Below are 23,085 nucleotides of genomic sequence, written 5' to 3' on the forward strand. Positions count from 1 at the left end.
GATTATTGGGAGACAAGAAGATGACACTATAAGCATACGAAAGGATTGAAATCTCTACTCCAGTGATTATAACAAGGATTTCCATTTTTCAGGTGAACAGTTGAAGAAAAGCAAAATAGCCTGTCTACTTACCTATAAAATTGTAGCTTTTATACTTCAACCAGTTTATACCAACAGACCTTGTTTATGTATATGGATTTTTAAAATTTAAGTAGTCAAATGTGGTTAGCGACTGCTGCCAGGTACAAAATAGTTAATGGGTGTTTATAAGAAGTTGTCTTCTCACTAATAAATGAAGAATTCAGAATCATTTTGTGATCCCTGAGGACCCTACCTCCACATTACCTTCACAGTACTAAACAGTAAGATCATAAATAAAACATATTTATGGGTTACCTCTATCTACTATGGTTAAAGAAGCCCTCTCTGATAGAAACTGTTTGGATTGAGTCCTGATTGGAGAGGAACCAGTGATATAATTAGTTGGGGCTGATGAGAGTTTGTGTGTGTGTGTGTGTGTGCGCGCGTGCGCGTGCGTGAGTGTGTGTGCGCACGCGTATTGGTATGTGCATTAATACTGGGTTCTGCTAATAAAGAGGTGTTATAAGTGCAGTAGCTTTGTGGCATTACACCTATATAATTAAAATGTGTTTAGGTTGGGAATATAACTTGGTGGTAGAGGTCCTATTTAGCATGTGTGAAGTCCTGGGTTCAATTTCCAGCACCATTAAAACAAAAACAGTAATTAAAATGTGACATGTCATATGAATTGATAAATAGATTAGTGGAGTATATCCTAGAAAGCTTAGGAATAGACCAAGGTGCATATAGAAATTAAGCATATGATGGGACTAAGATGGATTTATTAGTAAATGCTTCTAGGATTACTAGATAGATTTAAAAAAAAGAAAAGATTCTGCACAAATAGTAGAGGAAAACATCTTGAAATCCTCATCAAATATGGTATAGGAAAATATTTTCTAATTATGGCTCAAATTCAGAGGCAGTAAAAACAATAGCCAGTCATTCTGAACAAAATAAAAATAATTCCTATATGGCTGGCAAAAAGCCCAGAAGTTCAAAGGATATCTAAGAAACTGGGACAAAATTGTAACTTGTACCACCGACAAAGGGCTAATATCCTTACTATGTAAGAAACTCTTAGAATGTTGAAGGAAAATGAAATCCTGATAGAAAAATGGGACTGGGGTTGGGGTGGTGGTGGTGTTGAATAGACAATTCAGAAAACCAAGGTAAAAATAGCCCTTAAACATGTGGAAAAGTTTTCACACATTGTTAGAGAGATGCAAACTAAAGCAGCACTAAAGTACAGTATCTCACCTATCCAGTTGTTGATAATTAAAAGGGACTATTGGAAAACATGCCCTCTCAGGCATTATGGTAATGCAAACTGGTACAGCCTTTGTAGGGGAGCATTTGGTAGTAACCTAGCAAAATAGTATGTGCTTTTGACCAGACAATCTCACATCTATGAATCTATCTTGGAAGTATACCTCCAAAAAGAAAAAAGCAAAAAAAGATAACAATTGCACCATTGTTTGCCATTGCAAAAATATTGGAAATAACCTAAATGTCCACACAGAGGAAAATGGTTATGTAAACTATAGTACATTCTTGTAATGGAACCCTATGAAGCTACGGAAAAGAATGAGGAAGATTTGTGTGAAGGGACATGGAGTGATTTTCCAGGATATTCTGTTAAATGGAAAAATTGCAGAATGCACTACGAACATATCTGTGTGAAAGAAAATATACATGTGCAAAACAAAGTATACATGTGCCTATTTCAAAAGAAATAGAATAAACCAGAAACAAAGGAGATTGGCTACCTTATATAGGTGGTAGTTGTAGATAGGGTAATAGGGATGTGGAAGAAGTAGAACTTCTCTGAGCATATACTTTTTGGATAGTTCTGATTCCTACAACCTGGTAATATTTTATATACCCCCAAATTAACTGAATATGATGAACCATTATGTCAGCCAACCTAAAATAGAACACAAACAGTAACAAATGAATCTAACTGTACTATGAATGAATAGAATAACTATACTGGAGGGTATTAAAAAAAAACCTAAGTAACTTTGAAGAAGTGTTTTAACTCTATAGTGTAAAACTAGAAACAAAAAGAACTAGAAACCAATCCTGCACTGTAGTTAGTTTCTCACAGGGGTATAGATTATAAATTAAGTGTATTGTGAATAATGACAACCAGGTTTATCACTGTCCAAGAGAACTTACTGATAAAGAAGAAAGGCTGAACTGAATTCTGTGTTGGGTTTGAATTGAAGATATCAGTATAAATGTATGGTTATGGATATAGTAGGTGGATAGATATAAAGGTAGGAGAATGTATTGTGTATATGTATGTGTGCGTACATAAATATATTTCCTAACCCTATTTGTTGGGAGGGCCTAGAAGCAGTTACTCTACCCAGCAACAGTGAACGTACTAGGCACTTAGACCTTCATTTCTAGATAACATTCTTCAAGAATAGGACCCAGGGATCTTACGGAGAAGTGGGTGATTCTAGGGCCTATGAAGGGGAACTACAGGTTAAGCCCTGGAGTATTTTAATGGTAACTGAAAGTAAGGAAGTGTGCAAAAAGTAAAGAACCATGGGGATATGTCAGAAGAACACAGGAACCATCTGCAAGGGTCAAGGTTCCTATTCACCAAAGTGACACAAGTATAGAAATGAATAATTATAGTAATGGAGCATAAGGTACAGAATATGTTAGTCCATACTGATGTAAATTAATAATTGAACAAATGAATGAAAGGTCTTACTGTAGAATTCTAATTAATTAATGTAATGATTAATGATAATATCTCCCTGTAAGTCCCTATAAGATACTTATTCATGACTTAGTAACATTTTTCAAAATAACTAGCAAGTATTTTTTGTGAGTCTCAGAATAATAAAAGTCAAAGACCTAAGGATCTGTCTCAGATTGGAAGAAAGTAAAAGGATATTCTAACTGAACACATTGTGGGATCTTGGATTGGATCCTGGACCAGAAATAGAACATTTGTGAGACAATTGGTGAAATTCTATAGATTAGTTAATAGTGTTTTATCAGTGTTAATTCTGTCAGTCCTCTTTTCATATATTTTGAAGCTCTATTACCATATCATCCTGATGATTGATAAGCTCTTTAACAAATTAAGTACCTGTGTGAGCATGCATACCTGCTAATACTTTATCTTGAAGCCTGTATTAATCTGATATTAATCTATTTGCTTCAGCTTTCTAATGCATACTGTTTGTGTATTTTTTCCATCTTTTTTTTTAACCTACTTACGTTTATATGTAAAGTGCATCTTGTAAATACTGTATTTTTGGCTCTTCATTGTGCAAATCTATCCTGTGTGTCTCTTTTGTTTGGACTGTGTCTGCTTATAATTAATTTGATTATTGACATGATTGGAAACAGCTGTCATTGTTATGTCTTTGTCTTATTTTCTTCAGGTTGCATTCAAGGCTTTTCTGTTTACATTTAGTTTTGAAGAATTTGACTATGGTGTCCCCTGAGGTTGGCGTTTCCTTTATGATTATACTACTTACGGTTATTTTTAGTTACTTGGACCTGGAGTTTGATGTCTTTCATTAGTTTTTGAGCATTCTCAGCCATTGTGCTGTCGATTATTTTTTCTGCTTAATTGTTTTTCTATTCTTCTTGTACTACAATTACATGTATGGTAGACTGTTACTGTCTTAAAACATTTCAGATACTCTTTTCTTTTTCTTTACTGTCTGTGGGTTCCCTTCTCCCTTTAAACTGGATGCTTTCAATTGATGTTTTTGAATTCACTGATTTTTTTTTTTTTAACATTCCAATTTACTGTTCACCCCCCATTTAAAAAAAAAATTCAGATGAGTATTTTCTAGTTCTACAACTTACTTTCTGTGGTATGATTTCCTACCCATTTCTTTATTTATTATGATTATGTATTTTTTTGTCTGTAAACATTGTTAAAATAGCTACTTTATCTCCCAGTTTCAATATCTAAGTCATTTCACAGTTGGTTTTCATTCATTTCCTTTTCTTTTGAATATCGGTAAAATTTTCTTGATTCTTCATAAGTCTTGTAATTTTATATATGATGACATTTTGTCTTACATATGGCATTGTAGAGGGTGACTAGTTTTTATTTGTTTGGAGATTTTTGGTGGTGGTGGTGTTGTGATTGAACACAGGGTTATATTGAGCCACATCACTTACACATCTTAATTTTATTTTTAGACAGGGTTATACTAAGTTGCCCAGACTGGCCTGAATGTGCTATCTTCCTGTCTTAGCCTCCCTGGTAGCTGGAATTGTGGGTGTGTGCCACCACACCTAACACCTCTGTTGTATTTTTCTGAAGATTGATATTTTTGTTTCATTAACTAGTTTACTTGGCTCAATTTTGTTCTTTTCCCTTTTTGGGGGGGGGTACTAGGGATTCAACCTAGGGACACTGTACCACTGAGCCACATTTCTAGCTCTTTTTATGTTTTATTTTGAGACAAGGTCTCATTAAGTTGCTTAGGGCCTAAGTTGCTGAAGTTGTTCTCAAACTTGTGACCCTCCTGCCTCAGCCTCCTAAGTCACTGGGATTACAGATGTGTGCTACCATACCTGGCTCAATTCAGTTATTTTAGACGATTTGACATTTGTTCTGTTCACACATAGTTCAGCAATCAATCAGAGATTTGGGCACAGTTTATGTGCAAAATATGATATTTCCTTACTGGTCTCCTTTCTGGGATTTTTCCTTTTACTTCTAGCTCTTGTGGTAGCTGTTGATTTCTATTTGAGTTCTAGCCAGCCAAGTATAAACTGGGGCCTGCCTGCAGGTGAAAATCTCTCGAAAAGGGGATTACTCATCCGGTGACATTATTTTTCTTTACATGTTAACTTTTCCTTTGGTTCAGCCTGATGTTGATCTCCCCTCTGGTACTTTCTGATCATTGACTTTTACATTTCATCCAGAATTTTAAGCTGTCTGTAAAAATGTTACTCTAGCACTACTAGAGGCAAAACTTCTCCCCAACATTGTAAAGCATAAATTTATGTTGTTTTTTAGACATTATTTATAATTGCTGTTTAATGTTCTACTGGAAGCATCCAGTATATTTTAAATCTTTACTTGCCCAGTGACATAGACTTAGGTAGCCCCCAGTTTCCCTAAGTATAAACAGTACCTTTTAGAATATTACTGTTGGAATTTTTCTTTGCTATGTATATCATGAGAGTGAGATTGCTGGATTGTTGTATATTTGTATACCTGATTTCATAAGTAAATTCACTTTCAACAGGACATGTTTTCCTTTATTCACATTTCCATAGTACTTGGAATTACCCAACTTTCTTAAATTTGCTGATCTCGAGGGTAGAAGGTGGTATATCATTTAAACTTGGATTTCTAATTTCTAGAGATATTGCACTTTACATGTCTTTCACCTTTATTATTATAAAATATATGTATAATATAAAATGTCATAAAATTATATAAATGTGTGGAGTTTTATGTTCATTGCCTGTTTTCATGAAATGTTGAGTTGCATCTTTATTCTTCCTTAAGATTTGTGCTTTTTTGGCCATGTTCGGTAAATTCCCATCCCAAGGAAATATTCTTCCACATTTTCTTATCTTAGCTTTGTACTTTTTACCTTTTATATTTAGGTTTTTAATGCAGTTGTAATTTTTTAATGTAATATGATCCAGCTTCATGTTCCTCAATATGATGTAATCATTTTTCCAAGTATGTCATTGTTTTTGTCACTAGTGTTTGGAGTATGTGTTAATAGCGGTTGAGGTAGTTCTACAAAGATGTCTTGCTCAGATAGAAATGTGGTCATGTTACTTGAAATCATTCAGTGGTTCTCCATTGTCTTAGGATACAGTCAGTTGTCTTTAAATGGTTTAGGAATATCTTTCCAAAGTAGTTTCTGCATTTTCTGCCCAGCCTCCTAATACTCTAAACATGTACCTGTTCTTCCTCTGTGAAGTATCATGCTAATATTATACATCACACTTGTTTTCCTGTCTATATTATTTACTACTGTCATCCCAGCCATAGCCATTTCTGTCATGTGTTAGACATTAACCAAATATTTTTTTGATTGTAGGAATTGAATAATTCTGCCCTTATCCTTCAATAATTGTCTAACTTTTAGACCAGATTAACATTTGGGTGCAACTAGTTTAGCTGATGAATAAAAGTTTACTTAATAACTATGATAATCTCAATGGTCAATTCTCTAAAATCTTCCCACACAAACACAGATATTTATCCTTAAATTGCCAAAGCTGTTTATTAATCTTACTTGATCCTTAGAACAAACCTTTAAATTGAAAGATGGAGAGATACCTCTTTTTTATTATTTTTTTAATTGATGTCTATTCGTAGTGTAGGTGACTTGCCTGAGTTCCCATAGTTTTACATTTTTACCTGTTTTTTTTGGGGGGGGAGGGGGGAGATTTGTTTGCTCTGGTGATCATATGGTAGTAGTAATATGAATAAAAAAGCCACTTCAGTCCATTGTTTAATCACATATATTTTAAAGGTAATATTTAAAGGGTTTTCTTTTGTTGGCTTTATCCTTTTGTTTTGGAGGAGTTGTCTTTAAGCACTATCATTTCAACAGTAATGGCTTTCTGCCATATTAATACTTTTGAGGAGAGAACTGAGGATAAATGGTTGCATTTAGAGTTTTCTTGTGGAACCTTAAATATTACAAATATAGTTAAGACTATAAGGGCTTTTTGATGTATCTGAAGTCATATAACAAATATTTTTAGATACTATTTTATATTTTTATCTACATTTGTATTAGGTTTTGTTAGATTTTGTCATGTGCTCTAGTATTTACTGAGTTGCTTGGAAACTTAATGTTTCCAGGTAAACTTCATCTTCATTATTATTGAGATAATTGATGTAATTAAATAGATTGAGGTGATTTTAGCTATTGGAAGTTAGCAGATTTTTAAAAGATCATATTTTAGTACTTTGGTATAGTGAATATTACTTTTACTGGTGTTAGATACTCTGGAGCATGGTCAATTCTATTCAAAACCGTCTGAGGTTAAAGAAACCTCAGTAATGGAATCAACACTTTTTCTTTCAGTTGATTTTTAAAAATATATGAAAGCATCAGTATTGTCTAATCCTTAATATATGTAATAGTTCTTTAAAGATTATGTTTATTTTTCTCTGAATCTCTTTTTCTACCCTTTAGAGGAAGTATCATTCTGCAAAGGAAGCTTATGAACAACTTTTACAGACAGAAAACCTTTCTGCACAAGTAAAAGCAACCGTCTTACAACAATTAGGTATGTAAATAGTATGTGTTTAGTAAGTAACATAAAAAGTGTTCCGTTTTATGTTTTTAACATGTTAGGATGGCAGATATGAGGCTCATTTATTCTATTCTATTCCTTCTTTTACTCAGACTTGATAAACTTTATTTGAACCCAACATCCATCTCCCTCCCTTCATTCCTCCCTTTCTTTCTTTCTATCTTTCTTTCTTTCTTTTCTTTCTCTTTTCTTTCTTTCTTTCTTTTCTTTCTTTCTTTTCTTTCTTTCTTTCTTTCTTTTTTTTTTTTCTTGGGATTCAACCCAGGGTGCTTTACCACTGAGCCACATCCCCCAGCCTTTTTTATCTTTTATTTTGAGACAGGTTCTCACTAAGTGGCCCAGTCTGGCCTCAAACTTGTTATCCTCCTGCCTCAACCTCTTGAGTCGCTGGGATTGTGGGCATTGTACCACCTTGCCTGGTTGAACCCAGTGTATTTCTTCCCTCTGCCAAGCACTGTCCATTGTATAGTGTATCGCAGTACAATTGTTTAGTACAAATGGCCCTTTTAAGCCCTCAGAATTACTCCCTAGTATTTAACCCATGATCCATGCCATATGTAGATTTAGCACTCTTAAGTGATTTGCCTAGAATCACTTAGTGGTTGGTGAGCTTGTTTTCATAGTTTAATTATAACTAAAACTTTTTTTTTCTAAAAATTGTAGCACATCTAACACTATATTTCCTATATGCGTGCAATTCTATTCTGATATTGAACTTGAGGGTATGTAGCCATTTGGATGTCAGGTGTCACTGTAACCAAGAGGATAATAAAGGAGCTGTTTAACAATATAATGCTGTTACCTAATTATTGAATCTTGTTTCTTTTCAGTTTTGTGAATTTGGTTTTGGTTAGGGCAAATCATTAATTTTAAACCAAGATTGTACACGGAAGTTTTCATCATGTAACTATGTTTTATATATTTTTTGAAGTATTTTAGATTTATTAATATATAATTAGCTATACAAAATAAACACATTACCTTCATAAAATCTTTGTTTTTAATTTTTAATTTTATCCATTAGAATTTTACTTCAGTTGTCTGTACTTCTTAAGAGTTGTGGAGGATGCAATTAATTGATTTATTGTTCTGGGGACTGAACCCAGGAGCACTTTGCCACTGATCTATATCCCCAACCCTTTTATTTTTTATTTCGAGATAGGGGCTTGCTAAGTTGCTGAAGCTTTCCTTGAACTTGGGATCCTCCTGTCTTAGTCTCCTGAGTTACTGTAATTACAGATGTGTACCACCACGCCCAGCTGAAAATATTTATTCTTAATGAGTCATCTTATAGTGTTTGAGTAATGTGAATTTTTATTTGTATTTTGTATTATATTTTATTTTAATACTGAGACTTGAACCCAGGGGTGCTCTATCACTCAACTGTGTACTCAGCCATTTTTATTTTGAGACAGGGTCTTGCTAAGTTGCTGAAGCTGGCATAAAGCCTGTGGTCCTCCTGCCTTAGTTTCCCTTTCACTAGGATTACAGGCATGTGCTACCATGCCCAGCTAAATTTATATCTTTAAATTAAAGCATGTTTATTAATACAGTAAAAAATTATTTTGATTCTTAAGTAAAAAGAACCAAATGTGATGTCTTTAAAAATGTTAGCAAAAATGCATTTACTTTTTAAATTTAAGAAATAAGTTGAAATAATTTTGGTTTCAACTGTGTCTGACTTATAGATCATCTGATCTCTTTGGCAATGTCTTATTGAATTTCAAGAGTATAAAAATAAACTTGTCATTGTTTTGAATAGAAAAATACTTGCCCCTAATTGGCTCAAATTTAACCTGCATCAATCCTTCCAATTTTGATTGTCACTGCTGTTGAAACAGCTCCTTTAAAGCCCATTTCTCTAAATACTGTTCTTACTACCATAGTGGGAGAGAGATGGGAAGAACAAATGACTTAATGTGTACTTGAGTTGTATAAAACGCAGTAACAGAATCCCCTTAAAATATCTTTTGGTGCATAGCAATTAGAGTAAATGTCAGGAACAAAGGGTCCTCATTTATTATATATACTATGGACTGTATACAGTGAACAGAGCTAATTTTATGCATTTGAATGGTCCACTGATAAATTTAGCCAGATTATTCCTGTGAATCTTGAAGATTTAGAGTATACTAATTCAGATTGCAGATACAGCTCAGTGGCAGAGTGCTTCCCCAGTATGCATGAGCCCCTGGGTTCAATCCCTAGTAAATCCACCACACCCCTCAAAATATAAGTTATTTTATGATCTAATCTTTTTATTGATTATCTAGGCAACAAATTCTTAGAAAAACTTATTTATCAAACATTTATGGTATTTGTACATTAGAATACACTTTTCTTATAGCTCTGGGTTTTTAAAATTATCAGTTGCCAGTGAGGTAGAGTTGTGTGTGTACAATTTAATCTGAACTATGACTATATAGCCTTGTATTGTTACTTGGAAATAAACATTAGGGTTAATACAGTGTCTTGGAGATTCTTAAAATATACATTGATTTTTACATGGGATAGTAAAAATAAGACTTGGGCTGGGGATGTGGCTCAAGCAGTATCGCGCTCGCCTGGCATGCACGGGGTGCTGGGTTCAATCCTCAGCACCACATAAAAATAAAAATAAAAAAATAACGATGTTGTGTCCACTGAAAACTAAAAAATAAATATTAAATAATTCTCTCTGTCTTAAAAAAAATACAACATTTTTATATTCTTTGTTTCATTACTTGGACTTTTTTTTTTTTTTTTTAATAGAAAAGACTACTGATAGCCAGTAGAACCTTGTTATTTTAACTTTGCTTAATGTTATATACCTTACATTGGACATTTGATTGATAGTAGATTTCAAATCATAATTGTACTTGAAACTTACCATGTAAAAGTGAATACATCATTAGAGTATGTATCCTTTATAACCTAAACGTAAAATATTATTTTAATTTTTCTTGAATGAAAGCTCTATGTGGCTTTGATAATTATTTACTGTGGGAAACAGACTTTTATTGCCAGAATAGCCAGTTCTAAAATGTGGTAGCATATACTCTAAACTGAATTAATGAGTTGATCGAAAAGAGTATTTTTATTTGTTTTCTGCTTAGTAATCTTAAAAATGAAATACCCAGGTAATGTATGTAAATATTTTAAATCATTTACTATAGGTTGGATGCATCACACTGTGGATCTCCTGGGAGATAAAGCCACCAAGGAAAGCTATGCTATTCAGTATCTCCAAAAGTCCTTGGAAGCAGATCCAAATTCTGGCCAGTCCTGGTATTTCCTTGGAAGGTGAGACTTTTTAGACATATGACTTTGCTTTTGTCCATTTCAATTGCAGTGTAAAATGTTAGTTTATACTTATATCCTGAATAACGTGTTTTCTCTTTTAAATACATCATCAGAAGTATTACAATGGAAGTTAAAAGAAAGCTTTTAAATATGATGGTTTCCTTATAGTATAAAATAAGAAGCAGGACATTTCTTATTTCGGTATTGGATTTTCTTTTGACCTGAATTATTGCCAATTTTTAAAATGTCTTATTGCCAGATATTAATTTTTTCAGTAAAGTGTTTAAATGCTTTTTCTTCTGATTTCTAGTATTTTTTCTTTATGTCTTTACATACCCTTAATAAAGAAGACATAAAGTAGCCTAATGACTGCTGGTAGCCAGTAGAGCCTTGTTATATGTAGTTTTGATTAATAATATATATCTAAGAAATGAATGAACATAATTTGATTAATAGTAAATCTCAAGTCACAACTGCTTGATATATTATGGTGGAAAAAGTGGGTACATTATTATTAGATATGTTGAAAAGCAGAAAAGTGACATGTAGGGAAAAACGTTTTCTGAGTCTGGAAGCATTTGTCATGGTTTTCAAACATTGAATGTCTAAATTATGCTTAGGAATTATCTCACATATACTTTATATATGTGTATTGGCCAGAAGACTTAGATTCAAGTACTGTCTTAGCTACAGTTTGTGGCATTGTGGATGATGCAGTTAAACCTTTTGAGGCTTCAATTTATTTTAACCTGTTAATAAGAGTGGTTCTCAATTGGGGACTGTTGGGGAGTGCTGCTGGCACGTAATGGGTAGAGGTAGGCATGCTGCTAAACATTGTCCAATATATAGGATAGGTCTCTACAACAAAGAATTACCTGGCTCCAAATGCCAATAATGCTGCAGTGGAGGAATTTTAGATTAGATGATCTTCTAGGTACCAAAAATATACTATTTTGTTTTCATTTTAATTATTGTTCCATTCTCTGTTTACGTAAGAATATTGTGAGTAAATTTGCCATATAATCACATTAAACTTTAAATTATTTATATGGCTTCATTTTTCCTTTGAATTGCAAGTATTGTTTGTGAGGGACCATGATGCTGTTTCTTTAAAGAAGGAAATAGTAAATATATTAAATATTAATTATTATGTTAAGTAATAAATAGTCAAATATTTAAAATATTCGATTGCTCATTAACGTACAATAAGTATTGACTGAAGACTACATATTTAGGGCAGATTTTTCTCATTCCTGTTCATGCTTATAAAATAGTCTAATTTGAGTTGCTCCTAAATAAAGCTCGAGTGTCTAAACCGAGTTTCTCTTCTGTGAAAGCAAAAACTGGATCTTGTCATTTTTCTTTTTGCCTGACAGAATGATTATTCAATAATGGAATAAACAAACAAACTAAATTCCATTTGTACAATAACACCATTACCACTGTTAGTGTAGCAAAATGTGAGGTTTCATGCAGTGATGACTATTAAGAAGATCTGATACTAGGAAGTGGGGGTTTCTAGTTTTCCTATAGTTTCAAAGTTTATATATGAAAATTTCTTTTAATATAGATTAAAAGGAATACATGTTAGAAAGTGTTTTCCTTTTGTCCTAAGATTAGTAGTTTAATACAAAACAATAGTGTGAATATCATCTTAGAAAAAGTTTTTAAATTCAAATTCTGGATTTATAAAATTAATATATAATGAGCTATATCTAAAATTATTCTTAGTAATCCTGTAATTTTCAGCTTCAGTGAGCAATATTCCAGAGAAGTTTTAGAGTTAACTGTTTTTACGTGCGAAACCATTGAGATGTCTTTAATTTAATCTTTTGGAAAACGTTTCCAAGTGTATAATACACTTTTCCTGACTTTTCAAATAAAGGTACTTTTCACAATTTAACTTGCTTTAGAGTTCAAGGTAATCATTTTAGACATTCATTATTTTTCACCTGTAATAATTCTGGTTCTTGTTTAGATTTACTTTGATATTTACTTACCCTCTTTCACTGCCTTCTAATGTGAGAAAATTTTGTACATAAATTATATTTTAGAAGTTAAAGTTCCAAATGAAGACTTCAAGTATCAGAAACTTGGGGGTTTGATGACTAATGTCTCTGAGGCTTTTTATTATTTACTTCTTCATTTAGGTCTGTGTTGAAGATTGAATACGCTCATCATTTACCATGTGTGAAGTTGTAATGTGGTATTCTACTGTATTGACCCCTGTCGTTGACCTTGTTATCACAAACTATAGAATATTAGAGTTGGGAGGGATAAGGGAAGTCACCTTACACCCTAAAGTACTGTCATTTTATGAATGTAGAAAGTAGATTCAGAGTAATAAAATGTTTTGTCCAAGGTCACACAGATATCACAACAGGAACTAGACCCTAGGTTCACCCAGGGCTTTTTAAATTACATAGGCTGTCTCAGAGGAACCTAGTTAAGGAAAAGTTGTTGATGATTGGATTGGGACATTTCTATTTGGGCACATTGATTTCCTACTTTGACTTTGTAGGACCAGAATGTGAAAACACTGGTTTGGGGGCACAAACTGCTTATTTCTGCCAGCAGTTATGCAAATTTGTCTATAAATCTAGAGATTTGGCTTTGATTTAACAACACCAACAAAAGGAGCACATTTCCTACTCTTTGTTAAGCGTTCCCTTTCCCTCTAGTATCTGTCCCTGTTTGGCATTTTTGCTGACCTTTTCTCATGAATTTTCCCTTTATGAAGTGGTCTGTAGATGCTGTCTGAAACTTTTTTTTCTTCTGTCTCAGCTACTAATGTTTTTTCCATTGTCCAATGCACATGGTGGTGATTCCTTAGACTTACATCTCTTATAGGTGTCCTATGCTCTTACAGTTTCTTTTCCATATAGATAAATTCTAAGTCTAGATTTGTGTTTATATAAGCTATCTTAAAATTCCAGGTCCACATCTGTTCTTTACCAAAATTTTCCATTTTAATGTCTTCACTGTGTTAAAATCAGTATATATCAAACCACATTCATCACACTCCTCCCCTATCCAGCTTCTTGCTCTTTTCCTTTTGGGGTGGGGGGAATCACCATTTTCTTCCCTTTTCTTATGGTGCCAGGGATGGAATCCAGTGCCTCATACATGCTACACAAGCTCTCTACCACTGAACTATACCTCCAGCCCCATTTCTTTCCTGTTTAATCAGGCTTTAAAGCTAAGTTATAGCCCCCATCACCATGCATATCTAATCAGCCAGTCATGGAGTCTTTATTTGTCTTTTGCATTCTTGTTTTTGCCATCTTTTCTTCTCAACACTTCCATTACTTTCACTTCAATTTTGACCTTTTCAAAACCAGTGAGTGTTGGGAGGCTGAGGCAGGAGGATCTTAAGTTCAAGGCCAACCTCTACAACTTAGCAAGGCCCTGTCTCAAAAGGGGGGTGTGTGTGGCTCAGTAATTAAGCACCTCTGGGTTCAATCCCCAGTCCAAAAATAAAACAAGTGTGATCATCCTTTTTTTTTTATTGTGCATAACTTATTTTCCTTTTAGTCTGCCCTTTACATTGTTCACAGAATTAATATTCCTGTAAAGTGCTTCCATTATGCCCTTTTCCCTTGTTAGGAAAACAAACTCCAGGGTATTCTTGAGATGGTATTCTCTACTGTTTTGTATCTGTGTTTTCTTATAAATACACTATTCTTTGCTCATACTTATTCAAAATTCCTTCTCTCATCTTCTCTGCCTAAATTAGTGACTCCCAGACTTTTAGATGACATGAAAGATTCAAAGAATAATTTAAGATAAAAATATGTTGTTCAGGCAAGCAAAGGTGTTTAATTTTTTTTTCTGTTTTGCACAGCACGAATATTAGCTTATTAGAAAAAGTTTTATATGTGTATGTTGTATGTGTGATTGTTTTTTCATGTTGTCTGCTTGGCAAACTTGCCATATGTTAACTGGCAATTGGAATCACTGATCTAAATAATAAGCACTTACACATAGTCATATCACTTATTCTTACTCTCCCCACCTCCTTTTTTTTTTTTTTTTTGCATTTTCTAAATTCTGCAGTAAATAGTAGTCTGTTTCTAGATTGTCTGTGCTAGCCATTTCATATGGTATTGCGACATTTATTTTTAATTCTCAGCCAAATTATAAGCTTCTTGAAGACAGAGACTGGGGTTTTTCTTTTCTTTTTTCCTTCGGTGCCAAGCTAAGAAGACAATTTCTGTATTTGTAATTTCAGCTGCTATCTATGTCCATCTGGTACATTTGTATTAAGAAAATGGCAGATCCTTGAAACTTCAATCTTACCTTGCTTTCTTCATTAGTCATCAAAATATTACACTTTTTATTTTGTTGTTTCTGATACTTAGATATCTGAGATGGACTGTAACATTTTTTAATGAATTAAAGAATTATTGCCTTCTATGTTAATGAGAAAGAAGAATAGAAATCTGATTCAAGTCTTACCAACATTCAGTGTTTTGTTTGTTTTAAACTATATTCTGACTGTATGGAAAGGTAGAGATGAAGATACGTAAGTGGAGTGGGAAGGGGGCATGTTCAACTCTTGATATTATAATATTGAAATGATATGGCCAAAACCTATTTTAAGGGAGTTCATTAGTACAGCATGCTTTAGCACTTATAAGACAGACTATAATATACTTTACTGGAGTGCTTATTATAATATACATTATAATTCCCATATATATACACACGTATACACACATATATATACATATACACACATATACACACATATACATAAAATATTAAACTTACTAGGCTTTTTAAAAATTTGCTTTGATATATAGTTCATCCTTACAGCAAATTAATTAATTTCAGTACTAATGGAATTTTCTTGATTTCCCCTCCCCTCTCAGGTGCTATTCAAGTATTGGGAAAGTTCAGGATGCCTTTATATCTTACAGGCAGTCTATTGATAAATCAGAAGCAAGTGCAGATACATGGTGTTCAATAGGGTAAGACTTTGTATAAAATTAATGGTAATTTAGTTGACGTGCAAAGAAAATTGCATCATATACAATGTACTTTTTTTCTTTTTTCTTGGTACCGGGGGTTGAACTCAGGGGCACTCGACCACTGAGCCACATCCCCAGCCCTATTTTGCATTTTATTTAGAGACAGGGTCTCACTGAGTTGCTTAGCGCCTCACTAAATTACTGAGGCTAGCTTCGAACTCTCGATCCTCCTGCCTCAGGCTCCCGAGCCCTGGGATTACAGGCATGCGCCACCGCGCCCAGCTCATATATAATGTACTTTCGTAGTTTAAATCATGTTGTGAATCTAAGCAGTTCCTCTTAGTTAACTTACTTGTTCTTAATTTCTCTTCCTAGTGTGCTATATCAACAGCAAAATCAGCCTATGGATGCTTTACAGGCCTATATTTGTGCTGTACAATTGGACCATGGCCATGCTGCAGCCTGGATGGATCTAGGCACTCTCTATGAATCCTGCAACCAGCCTCAGGATGCCATTAAATGCTACTTAAATGCAACTAGAAGCAAAAGTTGTAGTAATACCTCTGCACTTGCAGCACGAATTAAGTATTTACAGGTAAAATTTTTAAATAGCAGTCTCTTAAAGCCATGTATTTACCCAGGACACTCAGGCAGGAGGAGGGTGGCTGGAAAGTTTGTCTAGTTGTGTTTTGATGTCTATAATCTGTTTCCATATTTTGTAAACATACCATAGCTTGTAATATTATTTCACTTTTCATTTTAAGTAAGATATACAGTATTTTAAAAGATGCTCTTTTGCACATTTACGCTGTTGATGCATATTAATTTACATAATTTTTTTCTATGTGCTGTCTACATTTTTAAGTTGTCATAGCATTTTAAAGAAAAGAACACAAACACTGTCTTTCACTCTTGCTTGGAGTTTCATGAGAAGACAGCTATGAGAACTCTGAAAACAGAGCTCAGCTTTGTTTTGATTCTCACAAAGGTTTATATTCCGGTTACCCTCTTTATACTTAGTATCTTTCTAAAGCCCCAAATTTAGAAGCTATTTTCTTTAAAAAAACAATTAGCTATACCATTTAGGAAGATTTAGTGGACTTGCTCTTACTCAAGTAGGCTTGTGTTAAATTTGCTTTTTACATAATTTTTCCTAGGCTCAGTTGTGTAACCTTCCACAAGGTAGTCTACAGAATAAAACTAAATTACTTCCTAGTATTGAGGAGGCGTGGAGCCTACCAATCCCCGCAGAGCTTACCTCCAGGCAGGGTGCCATGAACACAGCACAGCAGGTGAGAAGTTGGGTTATGTTCTGCAGGTGCCCAGCTTTAAGGGTTCTTTTCAATCTGTAGTGGTCAAGCTTATTTTACTAAGCCCAGGAGGCTTTTATTAATGAAAAGCCTTTTTGATTTAATTGCAAAGGGAATCTAGACCAAAATAAAACTCCCTCTGATATGGGAAGATTTTGGGGTGCCAACTTAGACCTTTGTGCATTTTCATTATTTTGAAGGAGATTTCTTAAAGTAATGCTGCAATGGTTTATTTAATTTTTAAAGCAAGTTTTTCAAAGGAAGGTACACATTCCTCCATTGATTATTCATTTGATTTTGATTTTCGATAATTGTAATCAGCGATGTCCACATAGCTTTGAAAAGTATGCAGCTTGTAAAGTTTTGTAATTTGAAGGAATGAATTAAGAACATATAGAACCCTATTTTTGTCTTCCTTCTGTGATTCTTAGGCATGTAAACCTCATCATCCAAATACTGAACCTGTATTAGGCCTCAGTCAAACACCAATTTCACAGCAATCCTTGCCACTACACATGATTCCTTCTAGCCAAGTAGATGACCTGTCCAGTCCTGCCAAGAGGAAAAGAACATCTAGTCCAACAAAGGTATATGTTTTAGAGAAATAGAAATCCCAGTCAAAAGAGAAGCTCTAACTGCCCTGAAATTGTGCAGTTTGAACAACTCCTGTCCTTTACTTTAAATCTGTGGACATCAAAGAGTGAAAGGTTTGAGTTTTTCCGTCCCAAACTCTTGGAATCATTAAATATAGACATAGGGATAAATTTGCATTCATCAAATCATTTTATTCATCTCCTTGCCGTTAAGATCTCAGCACACTTTTCATCATCACTTTTTACTGACATTGAAATAAATTTAATGTTGGATCTAGTGAACAGTTTGATATTTAGGCTAGCCACTTGGGCCATAGTTTAGGGGTGGGTCTTTTGGGGTGGCTTATTAAAGAATTAGTATTTTAAATTTATGATTTATAAGCTTAATATGCATGAAAAATTATCTTTTTAAAGAATATAATGTTATAACATCTTTTATGTGTAAATAGTCCATAGTCATTTGGCCTCCATTAGTCATTATTGTTAACTCTATGGATTTAACCAAATATTCTTTAATTTTTTTTGTTTTTATCAATTTCCCTCAGAATACTTCTGATAATTGGAGTGGTGGCCATGCTGTGTCACATCCTCCAGTACAGCCACAAGCTCATTCATGGTGTTTGACACCACAGAAATTACAGGTATGTAAAACTACACTTTTGACAGATTGTTTTTTCTATTAAAATGGAGTAGAGGTAGTAAGCTTTAAGTTCTTTAGGTATTCTTAAAGTTGAATGGTAGTTAACTGAATTGATAAGTCCGTAAGTAAAATGAACCCACATTTGCCAGAAAAATGGAGATAATTCACTCGTTTTTCGTTTTATTTTTAAATAATTCTTTCTTTTTTTCTTTTTGTAAACAGGTAATACATTCACATGGTTCAAAATGCATAAACTGTAATGTAGAAAATACATATGGTAAAACCTCCTTCCAATTCCTGCCCTTACCACTCACTTCTCCTAACATATGGCTGGTGTTACTAGTTTCTTTTCTGTCTTTCCAGAAATAGTTGTACATGTACAAGCGGATAAGCTTACCCCCCTTCATATACTATTCTCCTTGTTTAATAAAAGAGAATATACTATATTCAAGTTGTTACCCCTTATCTGTAGTTCTACTTTCTGCAGTTTCAGTTACCAGCAGTCAACTGTGGTCCAAAACATTAGATGAGAAATAAACCATTGATAAATTTTAAGTTGTATTATTCTGAGTGGCATGATGAAATTCTACTCTGTCCCACAAAGGATGTGAATTATCCCTTTGTCCTGCATATTCACACTATTATATACTGCTTGGCCTTAGTTATTTAGTGGCTATCTCATTTATCAAACAACTGTTGTAAGCTGGGCACTGTGGCACATGTCTGTAATCCCAGCAGCTTGGGAAGCTGAGGTAGGAGGATTCCAAGTTCAAAGCTAGTCTCAGCAACTTAGTAAGGCCCTAGCAACCTAGTGAGACCCTGTCACAAATAGAAATAGAAATGGCTCAGTGGTTAAATGCTTCTGGGTTCAATCCCTGGTACAAGAAAACAAAACAAAAGCTGATGTGATTTTGTGATATTTCAGTGCTTGCATTCAAATAACCCTTAGTTTACTTGATGATAACCACAAAACATGAGTTATGATTTTGACAGTTTAGATATGCAAAAGAGGAGCCACACAGTGCTGCCTTTAAGTGAAAAGATGAAAGTTCTTTAATAAGAAAAGGAAAAAAATATATATATATATATGTTGGGGTTGCTAAGATCTAAGGTAAGAATAAATCTCTTACCCATGAAATTGTGAAGAAGGAAAAAGAAACTGGTCATTTTGTCGTTGTACCTCAAATTGCAGAAGTCATATTCACAATGTGTAGGATAGAAAAGGCATTAAATTGCAGGTTTGGTAATCGACAGTTTTAGGTTTCCATTGGGGTCTAAGAAGATATTCCATGTAGATGAAGGAGGTCTACTGTATGCTATTTAACAATGCATTTTACAGACTTCTCATGTCAGTATGTAAAGTGCTTCTTTGTTCTATGGTTGCATCATATTTCTTTCTATAGATGCCACACTTGTTCTTTAAGCAAATAACTAACTTTGCACATTCAGCTTGTCTTCAACCTTTAGCTGTTCCAAGCTGCTGGGATTACAGAGCTGCTTCAAGATGCATTATTGTCATAATATATTTTTAAGCTTTAGGAATTTTCTATATATGTGCTGAAAAATATTGTATCAATCAGTAAAATTTCATGTCCATTTCTCTGAAAGATCACATTATAGTAAGCTTTGTTTATATGAATTCTTAGTTCTTAGGTTTTTCAAGCTTTTTAAAGGACTTTATCTTGGCATTGATGATTGTTGGTCAGAAATCAGTGTCTTTGCCCAGATAGTGGCTCTGAGATTATTCAGTTATTTCAGAGAAAGGTTGCTTAGAACACTTAACTTGTTTCTTAAATATGTGTTTGACTGTATTCTCCTTTTTTCTTCTTCTAGCACTTGGAACAGCTTCGCGCAAATAGAAATAACTTAAATCCAGCACAGAAACTGATGCTGGAACAGTTGGAAAGTCAGTTTGTCTTAATGCAACAATCCCAAGTGTGTATAGCATTTTTTCCCTAAAATTTGTTAGCATTTTGAGTATTTTTATTAACTGTGATATTATTTTAGAGCATGTTCATACCCAATTCTACTTTCTACCAATATTTCATAGAATTTAGTGATATTTGCTTCTTAAAATACTAGTAATAGCAATTATACTTTAGAAAAAAATCAGCACTAAATTTAATTTTGAACACTTCATGTTTTATTATTTATTTACATGGCATTTGACCTGTATCCTAAGGGCTTAAATTATTTAGCACCTAATAAGCTATCCTAAACTGAGATGCCATTTTTATAGGGTATGTTTAGTTTGAAGATTTGGCGTACTTGTTTATGATGAAATTTTGAGATCTTCTATTTTGTGTTATAGAAAGGACCTAGTTCATATTTCATGGCATAATCATCACGAATTTTTTTGCCCCTTCCCTTTTTCTCTTTGCAAAAATGTGGGATGTGACCATTTTAAATTTGTGCTAGTGTTACTTAAAAAATTTATTACTGAACTCTTTGGTGAAAGATTAAGACACTTGTGAATATATTAATGCACTGGAGATGATTATGCAATGAAATATGCTAAATTGTAGATTTCATAATTTTCAACTGCTTTCTTTAGTGATTACTAATGAGATATTTCTTTAAAGTGAAACATTTTTGCCTTTTTAAAAAAATTTTTTTATTTTAATTAGTTATACATAACAGGAGAATGAATTTATGCACTTTGATATATCATACATAGATGGGATATAATTTCTCATTTTTCTGAGTATACATGTCGTGGGGATGGGAAACATTTCTGCTTCTTATATGTGAATAAATACAATTTCTTATTTTTAGCATTGCTATTTTTCAACCTAGCAAAATATTAGGGTTAAATCAGAGATTACCTGATTATTCATCTTCACATTCTGATTCTGTTTCCCATGGACCACACACACAGCATTTACTACTTTTCATTTGTTTTGACAGATGAGACAAACAGGAGTTGCACAGGTACGATCTACTGGGATTCTTAATGGGCCAACAGCTGACTCATCACTGCCTGCAAACTCAGTCTCTGGCCAGCAGCCGCAGCTTGCTCTGACCAGAATGCCTAGCGTCTCTCAGCCTGAAGTTCGTCCTGCCTGCCCTGGGCAGCCTTTGGCCAATGGACCCTTTTCTGCAGGCCATGTTCCCTGTAGCACATCAAGAACGCTGGGAAGTACAGACACTATTTTGTTAGGCAATAATCACATAACAGGAAGTGGAAGTAATGGAAACGTGCCTTACCTGCAGCGAAACGCACTCACTCTACCTCATAACCGCACAAACCTGACCAGCAGCGCAGAGGAGCCGTGGAAAAACCAACTATCTAACTCCACTCAGGTAGTAGACCAGCTGCTTTTTTGTCCTCCCATATATAGTATTTTCTTTATTTGGTTTTATACATTTTAAGAGAAGTAGTAGTAAAACTTGAGGGAACTGTTTTTATGAGGATTTTTGTAGTACTACAGTTTTACGATATTGTGATTCAGTATATGCGTATATATTTCCTTTTCCTCTAAAATTTCCCCAGACACAGGTATTCTAACATATATACAAAAGAAGAAGAAAATAGATCATATAGTCCCCCCAAACCCATTGTTAGTTTACAGTGGTATCTATCATAAGCAAGATGTTCATTTCTATAGCAGTAGATAGTGATCAACACCTGAGTATATTAGAAAAGCAGATCCAAGAGGATTAGCTCATAGAGTGGGGTGTAAGAAAAAGAAGTCTCAGCTAGCTAGACAAACTAGATGAATAGAGGATACCTCGGGTATCACCAGGGGGTAAAAAAACGTTGAGAAGAAAACTCATTATTGAACCTTGGGGCATTCTAGTCTAATATGCCAGGAAATTTAAGTACCAGCAAAGAGGAACAAAAAGGATTGACCTGTGAGGTAGTAGAAGATCTAGGAGAATGTAGTGATTATCTGGAGCCAAATAAAGTCTTTCAAGGACGAAGTCATGATCAAAGTGTACATTAAAGAGTGCTTATAAGATCAAGTAAGGTGAACTGGGATCATCTGGGATATTTGGTGACATTGCTGGGCTTGAGAAACTGCAGAGTATAGGCAAAATCTGCCCTACAATCTGTTTGTTTTTTTTTTTTAATTAATAATAGTTAGTGAGCAATAGATGGGTTTTGCATTTTTAAAGGGTTGTTTAAAAAAAATGAAGAATGTGTGACAATGTGTGACCTGCAAAGCCTGAATATTTTCTATCTGATCCTTTACAGAAAAGATCTGCCAACCTTTGTATAAGAGCAATTTCATTGGATTGTTGGGGGAAGAAGGCTTGCCTTCAAAATGAAATGGGAATAAAAAAAATGGAAGTATCAAATATAGACAATTCCAGCACAGACACTCAGAGTCATATAGGCTATATAAATAGGAAGTATAGCTGAAGGGTAGGTAGGATCAAGAGTTGTTTTGTTTTAAATTTAAAATGAGAGAGAAAGCAGTAAAAACTAATGGGAAGCATTTAGTAGAGAGGAAGAAATTTACAAAAAAAGAGAAGAGAATTGTTACAGTGGACAGAGGATATGGTTTTGGGAATTCATTGTTTTTAAACATTAAAGGAAGAGGATAACATGAGATTTTTGTTTAAATACTTATAAAAGTTCTAATGTATAATTGGTAGTTAATAAATGGGAGCCATTGTGAGGATTGCAAGATATGGTTCTATTATATTTTTACATATAGTTGCTGGAAATTTGCCATCCTTTAAAAACATAATGGTGGGGGGAAGAGAACAAACCAAAACCAAAACCTCAGGTTGCAGGCCTTCATAAATGACTGAGAATACTGAGTGGCAGGGAGCTCCAGCCTTTGTTTTACAGGCCTCTCAAGTCCAGTGTCTGTTGGAGTGTTACAATTCAGGTAATGAAATTGAGAAAGTTATCTAAAAATACTGTTGAACTGATTCCAGGTCACACATTTCCCAAATGAGGTTGC

The 23,085-nt window shown here is 34.0% G+C and overlaps 1 protein-coding gene across 9 annotated transcripts in view; it reads left to right on the plus strand.

Moving 5' to 3' along the window:
• The window catches only part of Kdm6a (lysine demethylase 6A), a 226,386-nt gene that overhangs the window by 164,141 nt on the left and 39,160 nt on the right, over nt 1–23,085 (plus strand). For 2 of the 9 annotated variants that reach the window (XM_077106930.1, XM_077106923.1), the window contains exons 9-17: nt 7,251–7,344; nt 10,527–10,653; nt 15,528–15,626; nt 16,002–16,221; nt 16,784–16,918; nt 17,368–17,523; nt 18,075–18,170; nt 20,003–20,104; nt 21,077–21,472. In XM_077106930.1, the coding sequence (XP_076963045.1) occupies nt 7,251–7,344; nt 10,527–10,653; nt 15,528–15,626; nt 16,002–16,221; nt 16,784–16,918; nt 17,368–17,523; nt 18,075–18,170; nt 20,003–20,104; nt 21,077–21,472 (1,425 nt within the window). The remainder of the gene's footprint in view (nt 1–7,250; nt 7,345–10,526; nt 10,654–15,527; nt 15,627–16,001; nt 16,222–16,783; nt 16,919–17,367; nt 17,524–18,074; nt 18,171–20,002; nt 20,105–21,076; nt 21,473–23,085) is intronic. The other 7 variants (XM_077106931.1, XM_077106928.1, XM_077106924.1 and 4 more) reach the window with 6 other exon arrangements.

This window comes from Callospermophilus lateralis, chromosome X, assembly GCF_048772815.1.
Source record: "Callospermophilus lateralis isolate mCalLat2 chromosome X, mCalLat2.hap1, whole genome shotgun sequence".
Taxonomy (NCBI): domain Eukaryota; kingdom Metazoa; phylum Chordata; class Mammalia; order Rodentia; family Sciuridae; genus Callospermophilus; species Callospermophilus lateralis.